At 39.2% G+C, this 12,979-nt stretch overlaps 1 protein-coding gene across 1 annotated transcript in view; it reads left to right on the forward strand.

The window, feature by feature from the left end:
• Positions 1-12,979, forward strand: part of ptprdb (protein tyrosine phosphatase receptor type Db) — a 154,835-nt gene that overhangs the window by 81,432 nt on the left and 60,424 nt on the right. Inside the window, exon 6 of the mRNA XM_086295938.1 lies at positions 5,039-5,185. Within this exon, the coding sequence (XP_086152064.1) occupies positions 5,104-5,185 (82 nt within the window). The 5' untranslated portion in view covers positions 5,039-5,103. The remainder of the gene's footprint in view (positions 1-5,038; positions 5,186-12,979) is intronic.

Raw genomic sequence — 12,979 nt, forward strand, 5'->3', positions numbered from 1 at the left:
GAAACCATCTTACAAAGGCAAAAAAGAAAATGATAGTTTGCTTGAGAGTTTGGGATTGGATGAAAGTTCGGGGTAGCGAAGGGAGAGAGAAAAAACGAAAAGGGGAGGCAGAGAGAGAAGCAGCCAGGCTGAAGAAAGATATAAAGGGAGGCAGAAAGAAAGGATAAGAGGCATGTCGTGAGGGGAGGAGGACAGAGTGTTTGGTGAACCGGGGGAAGTGATAAGTTGAGTACAGCCAGATAGCCTAAATCCTCATCTCAATCAATCACATTTTCTCTTCCTCCCCTCTCAGTTTGTCTTATTGATTTCTTGTTGCTGCCAGTGTCCTGAAAGCCAGCTCAAATGACTTTTCAGAGTTTTGGGGGGCTCCATTTCCCAGTGAAAACTGGTATTTGGTCATTTGTTCTCATAGCTATATATAGCTATATGTGCAGCAGCTCACTGTTCCACATTGCACTCACATTAAAGTGCTTGACGTGTGTTATGGTGTGAACTGAGGAAATTGGGGCGTCTCTTTTTAACTTTAAGAGCAAGTAAATCATATGTCCTCTTAAACAAATGGAGATGTAAAGCTTGCTTATTTTGAAAATGTGGAGATTAATATCACAAATACATGTGATTTCAATTCATCATCTAAAATCTATTGCTCTTCACTTGTACTCGGTGAGGTCAATAAGTCACGCAGCAGTCAAGTTTCAAGTGTATTGCTCCAATTTGGATTTACAGGTTTAAAATGTTGGTGCAAGAGGTGCAGCAAGTTCACAAATGTATGTGGTTTTTGATCTGTCATGCATGGCTAATGTGGAAAACATTGAAAAAAGTTGAGGCACAGATGGCCTTAATTTTTTGAAAATGTCATCAGTAATGAAAAACAATAATTGAATATAAGCATTTGAATCTTTGGGATATGCAGCTGATGTATACAGTTTACGTGCGTCTCAGCGCCCACACGATACCACCCTCTGAGTCACTTTTGAAAAGGCCAGCGAGGTGGCTCGGCAGAGCACTTTCTCTGTGTCTCTTGTCTTGTGTTTTTCTCACACTGACAAATAATAACACATGGGCATATGATGTATCTACCTGCATACAGCGGCTGCTCTTGAACGCTCAAAGGTGGGTGAGTTATCCTCTGCAGAGGCAATTAAAATGTGCCAGCGCAACGTTAAGTTTTGTGCCTTTAAAGATCATAATTTCTCTTAAATAAATGCTGAGGGCTTACTTCTGGAGTCTGTTTGAGTTTGTTTGTGTACACTTGGGAAGATGATGGATAACTGGTAATCAGCATGTGTATGAGTTTATGTGCACGCACATGCTCAGTAGTCATATACATCAAACAAACACTCTCCCTTCAAGCCATATCCAGCTGTGTTTTCTTTGTTGTGTTAGGAGACAGTTTGACAATTTGCTCCTTTTTCTTCTTTTTCTTATCGTATACTGCTTGTTATCTATCCGTTACGTCAGTGAGTGCTTTCAGATCGTGTGTTAGTGACAAGGCAGCATCTTCAACTTCGCCGTTAAGCCGTGGTATTAGTTTAAGGAGCTGTTAAATAATCAAACGACATGTTGCCGTCAAAACCACCTACACCGAGAAGGAGGAAAAGCTGAGAATTGAAGTCCTTTAGGAATTAAGTTAGTCATCTTGAGAAGAAGAAAAAAAGCCAGTTTTGCCACACGAGTGCTTTCAAGGAACCACCAGGTGTTACCGTGGTTACTAAATGATCTCATACAGGTCATTTGTAAGATGACTTTCTTCATAAAATAACAGCACCAGAGATGAGCTGACAGCTGTCACTCCAGAGTTCGTATGAGCTGATCCATAAAACTTGCTGCATGTGTGAAAGCGGCCCGAGATAATCAAAATATGGTCTTTGAGAAAACTTGAGCTCGCTGCTGAGGAGTGCAACAAAAACCTTGTTGTTGCCACTTAGCTTATCTTGTTTTTTCTCGTGCGGCGCTATGATGCAACAAACACAAATTGTCTCTTCATTGACATTTCTGTCAGTCTGCCACCATTTCAACAGGGCAAATAGAATAAGTTAATTAGTATGTCTAATTGCATTTGGTGGCTCAGCTTTTGGAATATCAAATCAAATTAGGATTCTCAGTGTTCTCTTCCATGGCACACGGTTTGCCTTAAGCTATGCTTTTTAGGATCTGTCTTTTGTCTTTGTCTCTATCTTTCTCAACATCCCTTCCAGCTGTACTAGGCTCTCGCTTTGTAGTCTCCCCTCCTCTCTCTCATCATCCGCCCACACTTTCTTTTCCTTTTCTTTCCGTTTTTGGATCAGATTTTCACTTTCTTTTAATTTGTTTTTTTTTTCCTTTTGACTTGTACTTCCTCAGCTCTCAACTTTTGATCTCTTAATGAATTGTTTCTGTTCTAAATTGACTGTAACAACTGGAAGAATGCAATAGATTAAAATAAATACTATAAATAGCACTTAAATGAATTTAACCTTGTTTTTTTCTATGTTTTCTTGATCATTATTATTATTATTATTATTATTATTATTATTATTACTGAAACAAGGCTCCGGACATATTTTCTAATCCTGTTCACTTTTCTACGTCCGTCTGTCTGTCCCGGACATAGAAGCATAAGCTGGTCTCCCACTCTTCAGTTAGTCTTTGTTCTGTCAGAAGCTATTCCAGCGATAAGTGTAACAGATAGCTGCAGGCCCAGGCAGACAGACAGTGTATAATTGAGTGATAGGGACTAATGTAAGTGAATGGCTTAGGGCCGACTGTGATCTACAGCAGCAGCAGAAGCTCGGGCATAGAGGGAGGCTTTCTGTTAGGCCGTCAGTAATACTAGCAACAACAGCCAGCAGATGACAATCTGGTGACTACCTGGCTGTGTGTGTGTGATTGTCCATTTGTGTGTGTAAGTTTGTATTTTGGGCTTCTTTTAGTCTTTTTTCCATTACACGTTATTATATTTCTCCTCTCTCCACACACCTTTTCTCATATCTTTTTATTTATCACTACCTCCATCACTGCCATCCCCTAAACCACCCTGAGTTAGCTCTTTAATTAACGTGACACGCTGTGAAGTGAGTTACTAAATAATGCAGGCTTTTCCAGTGACAGTGAATAAGCTGCAGTGATTAGTGGGCATACACAGCACACACACACACATAAAAAAAAAGATCCATTCTTACCAATATTGAATTTTCTGCAAATTAGACTTAATTACACAAATGTGCATATGAATGCTCTGTGAAGAATGCTCTGTCTGTTATGAGTATGCATTTAGAATGACAATAGCAGTCACCCTGTAGTTAGTACAATAAGTAGAGTTTGTGTAATTGAGAGCAGTTTTTACAGCTAATAACAAAATAACTTGTGAATTAGTTAGTAAGAACACACACAAAAAAAACGTGTTTTTCTTTTGGGTAGATCCTCAAGAAACACAATAAGTATTGTGCCTGGCCATACTGTACTAGAGTAGTGTAAATCAGTGCAGGACTTAATTTGTGCACGGAGAGATCTAGGTTATCCCAAAGCAATTGTTCCAAACCTAACCAAGTGGAAAATCCAGCGAGGGTTTTAGTTGTTTGCTGCCTTAGCTGCAGGGATGCAAAGAGCTCTGGGTTCCAGTGTTCTTCCACCCCACCCCTCTTGTCTTTTTTTAATCAGATGGCTTGTTCACGAGTGGAGGGGATTAAGACTGCTGCCGTCACTGATGAATCTGTCCAGTTTTGGAAGGCACACAAACACATGCACATACCCTCTCAGTGACACAGCTGCAGGCACGCACAGATGCATATGTAGATGCACACACAGAAACAGTTCAGTTACAGGTACTTGCAGTCAGAGTTAGCGAACACAGGAATTCACGTAAAGCAGCATGAGCATGAACCCGCGCATATGCTCGCATGTACGTTACAGCATAGGCCCAGACGCATCCCTCTCCTGCCTCTGCTCACTTTCAGTGTCTCTCATTCAACACTGTCAGCTTCTGGACAGCAGCAGTGATCTGCCATGTCTCATTGTGTCATGTGATTTGAGCTGTGAGATTTCTGACACACAGACTGACGCCTGTCTCTTCTAATGCCAAACACTCACACCAGGCACTGCAGATGGCACAAAGACAGACAGACAGACAGTTAGAGGGACAGAGAGTTAGGAATAATACAAAAAAAATTGACTGATGGAAAGGAGAAAGAATGATGCAATGGAGAGAGTAACAACAAATGACAGGAAAAGGGAAGGAACGTAAGTTAAAGAGAAAGGATATGAGGAAGTGACGAGGGAACGTTTTGGAGAGTAAAGACTTTAAAAGCAGGAAAGGACCTGACAGAGTGTAAGGAAGGAAGGAGGCTTAAGATGAAGGGATAGAGACATTGAGCTGTATGTTGATCCAACACTGTGCAACATAGCCAGCAGATAAAACTAGTCAGTCTCCTCCCACTTTAATCTGCCCATCATCCATCAATCCCTTGCTCTAGCCTTCCACCCCTCCATCTTAAAGCCAGTCATTCCTTTTTTATCAATTTGAAATCATGACGATATGACGCACATTTGGAAGAAATCCATTACTGAAGTACTTTGTAGTACTTAAAAGCTTTGTAGATTATATAATGGGCAAAAAAAATAAAGCAGAAAAACTCAGACCATTGCTTGCTTGGCAGATTGGAAAAAAAAGAAAGAAAGAAAAGCATAACTGAACTTCAGAAGTTGCTGATTTTTTTTAATGCCAAATGTTTGCCATAAGTTGAAATTCATCAGCTACTTAGTCAACTCTCTCTCTCTCAAACACACACACAAGTGCACACACATCAAAACACACCTCTGGCAATGAGTGTATGGTCTTAATGAAGCGAGAAGGGGAGAGGCAGCTGCATAACTGGAGTGTGAGGCCCAGAGGGAACTCACACACTTCAAGTCTGTGTGTGCCCGTGTGTGTGTGTGTGTGTGTGTGTGTGTGTGTGTGTGTGTAGCCACAGTTGATATAATGTCTGAAATTCTCTAAAAAGTGGACTAATAACTGTGTTTCCTTTTCTTTCTTTCTCTGACTCCCTGATTCCCTCCCTAGGTTGTGAGAGCCTGTTTCTATTGTCCTGTTGTACAGTGAGGCAGTGAGCTCACGGCTGATACAGCATGCATGTGTCGACATATCCCATGATGCACTCCTGTCCAGGCCTGCTCCTCCTCAGCTTCCTCTTCCTCGCTGATGCTGACAGTGAGTGCTTTCACACTCTGCACTAGTGCAGACACAGCCACACACACACACACATGCACGCATATAATATTGTGCAGAGGTTTGTGACCCTTATATGTTTGGATTTGTGTACATTGAGGAGTCTGAATTTAATTTGGTTTATTCTGATGAAATCAAACCAAACAAACAGCCAGAGTCATGAAAGCAGAACAAACAGATCTGCAGTAGATGCCATGGACTCAACAGAGCCCTGATCTCATTAACATTTAGCTACTCTGAGATTACATGAAGTTCTTCAAGATGCACATGACAACAAACCTCCAAAGTATGTAAGGTGTAAAAAATATAATAAAATGCTTTTTTATAAACTGTTGCTGTAATTTATTGTACATTGTGATTCATTGCTTCATTGCTAAAGCTAATTGTATATATTATATGTTATATATACAGTGGGGCAAAAAAGTATTTAGTCAGCCACCGATTGTTTACAAATTCTTTACAAATCCTACCATGTGAATTCATGGATTTTTTTTTTCACATTCTGTCTCTCACAGTTGAAGTGTACCTCTGGTGCACCTCTGTCATCATTTTAAGTGGGGGAACTTGCACAATCAGTGGCTGACTAAATACTTTTTTGCCCCACTGTAGCAGTTTGTGTTTCATAGACCACTATTCCAGATATCACATCCCTACTATATGTGTGTGTGTTTGTGTGAGTTTATACATCTGTGCATGAGTGTATGTTTGGTAGCAGGTTTGATACAAGGCCAGATGTTTTTGTCCATCCCAGTATTACTTGGCATGGATAGACAGACCACATATGGCAAATCAGATAATTTCCCTACTGCTTGTGTAATTGTGATTATACCATGTGCATGTGTGTGTGTGTGTGTGTGTGTGTGTGTGTGTGTGTGTGTGTGTGTGTGTGTGTGTGTGTGTGTGTGTGTGTGTATCCATGTGTGATCCCTGTGGCTCATCACATCATCCAATCCTCATCCGATATATTTGTCAAGGAAATTTACATGCACATTAGCATACTGGGTATAGTCACATCCTGGACGAAACTATAGCTGCAATTACTGCAAATCGTTACTTTTAATGTTACTGAATTTATTCATTTATTTATGTATTTTTTGTTTGTTTGTTTATGAAAGGATGGATTTTCCCACAGCCTAAGTTGATGTCATCAAAATGCTCAATATGTGTAACCACTGGCTAAATTAAAACTGAAAGACAATTAGTTTATTAATAGTCCATTTTGGAATTTTAAAATTTTGATTTTTTTTTTTATTTGTGCTCTAATGATTACAAGATAGTTGGTGATTCGTTTTCTTAAGCATAAGCTAGTTTACCAATAGTTTAAGCTTAGCTTGTTTAACTGAATTAATTTACAAGATCAAATCTGTACAAAAATCTGTATTGAGACACATTTTTGATCTCATGAAGAACATGTGTCCTACGTGTCCTACCAACATTATTAATAAGTGTAAAGAATTAAAATCTTTACCAGGTGTTTCTTGTCTCCAGTAATTGTCCACAAAATTTTTGGTATTTTAAATTTGCATTTTCATCTGCATTTATGAAACTGTGGAAACAAAAAAGCTACATTTCAGTGTTGTGATTTTTTTCATTATCAACAAAACGGAATATTTGTGATATGGAGGAAGGTCAGTTCTATCTATTTGTGCCAATGAAAAAAAATTAAAGCAGCTTTCTCTGATAATAAATAGAACAGAATAGAATAGAACACTTTTTTAAATAACTGGAGACTGTATAGATTGACAGACCGCCGGGAGCTGCTGAGAGGGACAAACGTGGCTCTGGAGATTTTGGAAACCAAAAACGTCGTGTTGAGTTGATGTGCTTGGAAACATATCCAGACTTTTTGAGAGAGAGACATGGCCAGGTCTGACTATTCAGGTTGACAATTAGCAATGAGGATCTTATAGCAGAGATGATGAAATGCTCCGGTCTGAGTTGAGACTAAGCATAAAAGACATTAAGGCATAAGAGGAATGTGGGAGTACTAAAAGACTTGATACTCAGAAAGGGAGTAATGTAAGAGGAAAAGGCTGCTAGTCAAGCTTTATGAGTCTTTTAAACATCCAGGAGTTATACTTTTTCAGTCAAAATGGTATCTAGTGGAAATTTCATTCCGTGTATTTGTTTTGAAATGCTTGTTGCATAAGTATATAATACATGAAGCATGCGTAGCTGTTTGTGGTTATAGAATAGAGCACATTTTTCATCATCACCTTCTAAAGCAGGCATACATATGCACAAAGCTGCTGTAATGACACACAAGTGCAGGCTTCAGTCAGCCATTTCCATCCTGCAATGTTTTAAAAGTACACAGTCACCCAGAGCACAGTTATAGCACACACACGCACACATATTCGCAAACCACTCTTGTTTTCCTTTCAGCCTCCTGCCCTCTTGTCCCACGTGTAAGTTCCAGGGTCGGCCAGTTAAGGCCCAGTCATCCATCAAAACAATGATGCTCCCACAGTTCCTCTATGAGAGTTCGGGGAGCAGCACAGATGCGACAAGGGGGGAAAGGATTCATACTTTGCCTTCTCTGTCTATGTTTTTCTTTTCTCCTGCCCTCATCTCATTCGTTGTGACTTTCTCCATTGCTCTTTTGGCGCTCGCTCTCTGCCTCCTCTCAGCACATCCATGTAATCTGGTGAGAAAGAAGGGACAGAGGGCTTGAAAGGGGGCGGTGGGATGTTTCTTCCCCTTTTTATCTCATTGTGTATGACATTCAGAGCTTCTTTTAATATCAACAGTAGGGACTCTGAGATTTGAATACTGAGGATTCAAACAGGGGTGCTGGGACACACTGGCATCTTTGGTCTTCAAAATGTGGCGACATGTTTTGAAATGTTAAATTCATTCTAAAAATTGCTTTCAGTTGTGCTTATCTCTCCTTAAACTTAATGCAGAAGGAATAAAACACATTTGAAGGATAATAGGGTTTTCTAGAAAAAGAGGCCACATTTGATTTTTTTATGTGTATGTGGCATAAAATGTTACTAAATTCTAGAAATCCCGACGACATCGACGCCCTTGCTCGACACCCAAGTTACTCGTATAGTTACACTAGAGTATTATGACGCAATCAAATGGAACAGTATCCCATGTGCATAGCTGGAAACCTTGCATGACTTCACCATATGTGCATTCTGCACACAAGCGCTGGTACGACTGTGCAAGCAGTGCACTGAGCTTGCATATGTGATTTCACGTTTTTATTTTTTTAATTCACCCTCTTTTACTCTCCACCTCTCCCCCCACACACTTTTCTTTCTCTGTGTTTCTGTGCGCGTGCATGTATATGACATCTATCTGGTGGATTAGGAGTAATGCCCTGATCCTGTCACAATCTAGGCCACTGCCACACGTACGCATCAAGATACGAGAAACTCCATCTCTCTGCGTATCATTCAGGGTGAGCGGGAACAAAACAACAACAGGGTTTCTTTCTGCTGGCCTGCATTTGCCCCCAAAAACCACTGGGTTGCCATGCTTCCCCATGTGGCTTGGATGTATCAGTGAAAACTCCAGCCCGCAGTATGTGAAACACAACACAAAGAAACAGCTCATGTTTCAGAGGCTTACAGTAGGGATGGCATTATCGAGTCGCAGCCATGTGCTTTCGTAAGGGGACTGTACATTTTGAAACCAAGCAAGAGTTTTTTAACATTTTGCCTGAGGAAGATTTCAGTAATGTGAAACTTTCCCTCAGCTTCGTCACTTCATTAATGTGTTGTAAAAACTGGGCAGCTCCGATTTATCTATTTTGAAAGGTTTTTGTATAAAGGGAAAAAACACAGGAGATTCAATAAACTCCTTAGTCTTTTTGTTCTTGTTGTTTTTTACTAGAAAAAATAATCTTTTCATTCATATTAGACAAGCGCACAACACTAGAAACAAAGAACTTGCTCATGTGGTGACCGATTGACCTGTCACCCTCTGAACACATTGCCATTGCCAGTATTTACTTGGCCTTTTGGACGAGCTTAAAGTGAGAGATGGTTGGCTCAGAATGCTACAGTGACAGTGGAGCTAGCTTTTCTTACTTTCACACACACACACACACACACACATGCACACATAAAGAAAATAAGTAAATGTAGCTTTTCCTATTTGACATTTCATCCACATAAATTTTATTTTAGGTCACTTTGAAAGGAGATTTTGAAAAACCAGAGTGAAGATTTTGTTTTCCAACATCAAATGTTTGTGCCTTTCTCTCCTTTTTTATTGGCAGACTGCGTGTTCAGTATTTTTTCAGGCTCCCGAATCGCTGACATTTCGACACAGTTGAGGTTATTTTGCCACCTGTTGCTTTGGCATGCACTTGATGACAACTGACATCATTTTTTGCATTTTCATTTTCATGGAAATAGTCAGAGATATTTTAGAAAACTAACATGGAAAATTCCAATACGTGTGGATGCAGCCATAGTCAGGATTCATTGGATCAGGGTGAAGAAACAGGGTCACAGAGGTCAGGTTAGCCTAAAGGTCAGGGTCAGCGGGTTGAGCCCAAAGAATTTGTTAAGTGCGTGAAAGATATACAAGCAATTTACTTTAAGGGATTTTGTTTCTTTTGTGATTTGTATCACTTTGCTCACTGAAAGAGGAGAGTAAAGCCCCGAACCTGGTTGACATGACTGGTTATAACGTCAGCACCTGCCCAACGCAGTTTGGGCCATGATGCAGACAGTTGCTGAATTCCTCTGTAGGCTCAGATTTTCAAATGACTGGCGCACTAGTGATCAATAACAGTGTCCAACTGTTCAAAGTATAGCCCCAAACTTTATGTATGTATTTAAACTTTGTACCTATTTAGGTATGTAGCTGACATATGAATGAGTGATGTCATTCATTATTGGGTGAGGTCCAAGAAATTAAGTTGGTATGATCACACTTGTGAAACTCTCTGTAGTTTGTTATTAACATACAGTTTTTGTGTGAATTCATTGCCTTCAATGACACTTTTTTGTACTGTATACAAAGATTTTTGTAGAAATAAATATAACAGCTCCCTATTCAGTATTAAGCAAGATCCAGCAGTTGTTTTGTATAAACTGAACAGGCAGATCTAACACATTATATATCTTTTTAATTTTATCTTCGTTGTGAGTAACCCTTCTCTGTACAATCACAATGGTTTAGTTTTACATTTGAGCTTTTGTAAAAAATTTAAAAAAAGATCTTTCATTGCTTTTGAGTTGACACTGTTGGTCTCCACATGAAATCAAAAAAGTACATGCCCCTCCAGTCCTCCGCTCTACTTCAGAGCTATCAAAGGAAGCAAAGTGTAAAACAGGTTATTTAATGGATAAAGTCTTTGCTTTAGAACTGACTTCAATTCTTTACTAATACCTACATTTTTATATAATACATTTTTTAAAAATGAAAATGAGTATAGACCAATAGGCGATCTGTTTACATTAGGTCCTCTGCTCCTGTATCTTAAAAATGAAAAAGGCAATATAAACATTTTTTTTTAGGCAAGTAAAGGATTTATGAATTTATGGACACATGGAGAGTAGAAGGGTTAACAGTTTTCAGAAATCTGCTCCGATAGTGGAGAAAAGGATTGGTTATAAGAAATGTGTGCAGCTCATTATTAAATGAAAATGCCATCCATCAACTTAAGTAATTTTAGTCATTATCCAAATAATTCATGGTATGTTTTCTGAAATAATTCATTATATTGTATTAAAATTCATTTTCAGTGATGATGTGTCACCTCATGCTCATCTGCTCATTTTAAATCTTTGATCTGTGCAGCAGAAGGTGACAGAAATGGGCCACATCACAAACAATTTCCAAAGTCATTAACACACGAAACTAAAATGGCAATCAAAGTTGTGTTACTTTATTTTAACTAGCTCACGCTAGGATTAAGGGCCTTACTATTAACTTTCTGGGAAATTAGCCTGTTAAATTATTGTTAAATTGACTATTTGTGATCCCTCAATTTGTTCTTTATTGTTATTAATGTCCAACCCTGAGTAAGGTGATAGGCTGAGAGCAGGACAGTGCATGTGAAACTGAAGAAATATGAAGCTTCTCAGTTTTGTGCTATCACAGGCACTGTAGCTATTAGCAGCTAGCATAGCTGTGCGCTCATCTGTGAGTAACAGAATCTGACTACCTTGTCTTAGCATTAGCTTAGCAGGTGCACTCATCTGTGTTGAGGCCTGGATAATGTTAGCTTTGCTGTAACGTAACTGACCAGTGGTCTGTAACTAATGCAGTGCGACCAGCACTGAAAACCCTCTGTTCCTCTTTATGGGAAGCCAGCTCTGACCCAGTAAAGTAGTATACCCAGTGGGAAGCCCATGTGCTTCTAATGACCTGTGTATAAAAAGAGATCCTGTTTGATTAATTCCTCCCCTTGTGTTTCTAACAAATTAACCCTGATTAACTCAGCACTAGCCAAAACCTGCGGCAGCTTGGGTGGGTAAGTGTCATGCTAATTGGATGTGCGTTAACTATCAGCAATAAAAGTGCATTTTGTCTTTCCCTGCATTAGTGTAAAAATCACAATGTTTCGTTAATGCTTGTTAACATCAGCTGGCAGTTGCTCAGAAACTCCTAATCTATGTCAAATAAGTCAAATAATAAATTCACCCAAAAAACTGCAGGGCTTTGAGTTTAAAGAAGGATGTAATACTTTGCTTTGGCTTGGTTCAAATAGACACTTAAACTTTGTGCAACCTGAATAACATCATATTTTAATGTGAAATTGTTCCAAATGTTACGGCACTTTATTGTGTAAAATTTAATTTTGCTAAGTTGAAATTGCTCATTTTGCCAAATAATTTCCAATTAATGCTTCTGTGTTCTGCAGAAGGATGATAGCTCTGTGTTTCTGTGTTTATTGGCCCAAGCAATCCAATTTCATTACCAGGACGAAAGCAAGCAGCTGATAATTTGCTCTTAATGTGTCCGTTTGATGTTAATGTGTTTTAAGTTATGGTTCTGGCCAGCTGCCCACCCATTCTCGCCTGACTATCATGGCCCTGGCTCAGTCTTCTATATTGGCCTCGTTCCTCAACTTGTCTGACAAGCCTGATTCAGTGCTCTTTTGAGTACTGATCGGCCAGCCACATTTAGATCTTTTCTCTATCCCTAACATACTAATGAATCTCAGGTGCAGCACAGATGTTTGGTAAGATCTAATCAGCGTTTTTAGACATGATCAAAACTTCCAACACAAGTACTCACATAACCTGTTCATACGCATGATTACACGTCCACACCCAGGATTATCTATGAGTACGTAGATGAAGATGCCCCTGATTTTGATGTGATCATAAAGGTTAAAAACAATTTGATCCTCATTTCCAAACATTAGCCAGCACATAGGAAAAGCTGACCTCAGTATCTGCTCCTTTTAGCTGAAACCTTAGTCTTTCACTAATGAAAACTCAGCTTACTCCCGCTATATTTTTATATTGTTTATATTAGTTTTTCTTTTCCAATTGATATCTGCAGTATCAGGCAGAATAGTCCCATTTCGTGTTGCTCAATCCATTGCTTTTTGTTGATTTGATTTGTTCGGATCCGCCTGTCTGCTTTATGGCTTTTTCGTATTGGATCAGCTAAGTGATTGCGGGCACACAAGATGAGATATGAGGGCACATAATTTGCAGCATTTTAAAAGATGTGTAGGAATGAGTTCAGAGCCCTTAGCCTGTCCAAAATATATTGCTATTTAAGGGTTACTTTTAGTAGAAAATGTAATCAAATGAATGAAAAAGTCATCCTAGGTTTCTGTAATCAAATGCATGA

The sequence above is a fragment of the Aulonocara sp. 'chitande type north' Nkhata Bay genome, linkage group LG6 (genome assembly GCF_057382095.1).
Source record: "Aulonocara sp. 'chitande type north' Nkhata Bay isolate Kocher_YH1m ecotype deep benthic linkage group LG6, A_spYH_male_GT1.1, whole genome shotgun sequence".
NCBI classification, from domain to species: domain Eukaryota; kingdom Metazoa; phylum Chordata; class Actinopteri; order Cichliformes; family Cichlidae; genus Aulonocara; species Aulonocara sp. 'chitande type north' Nkhata Bay.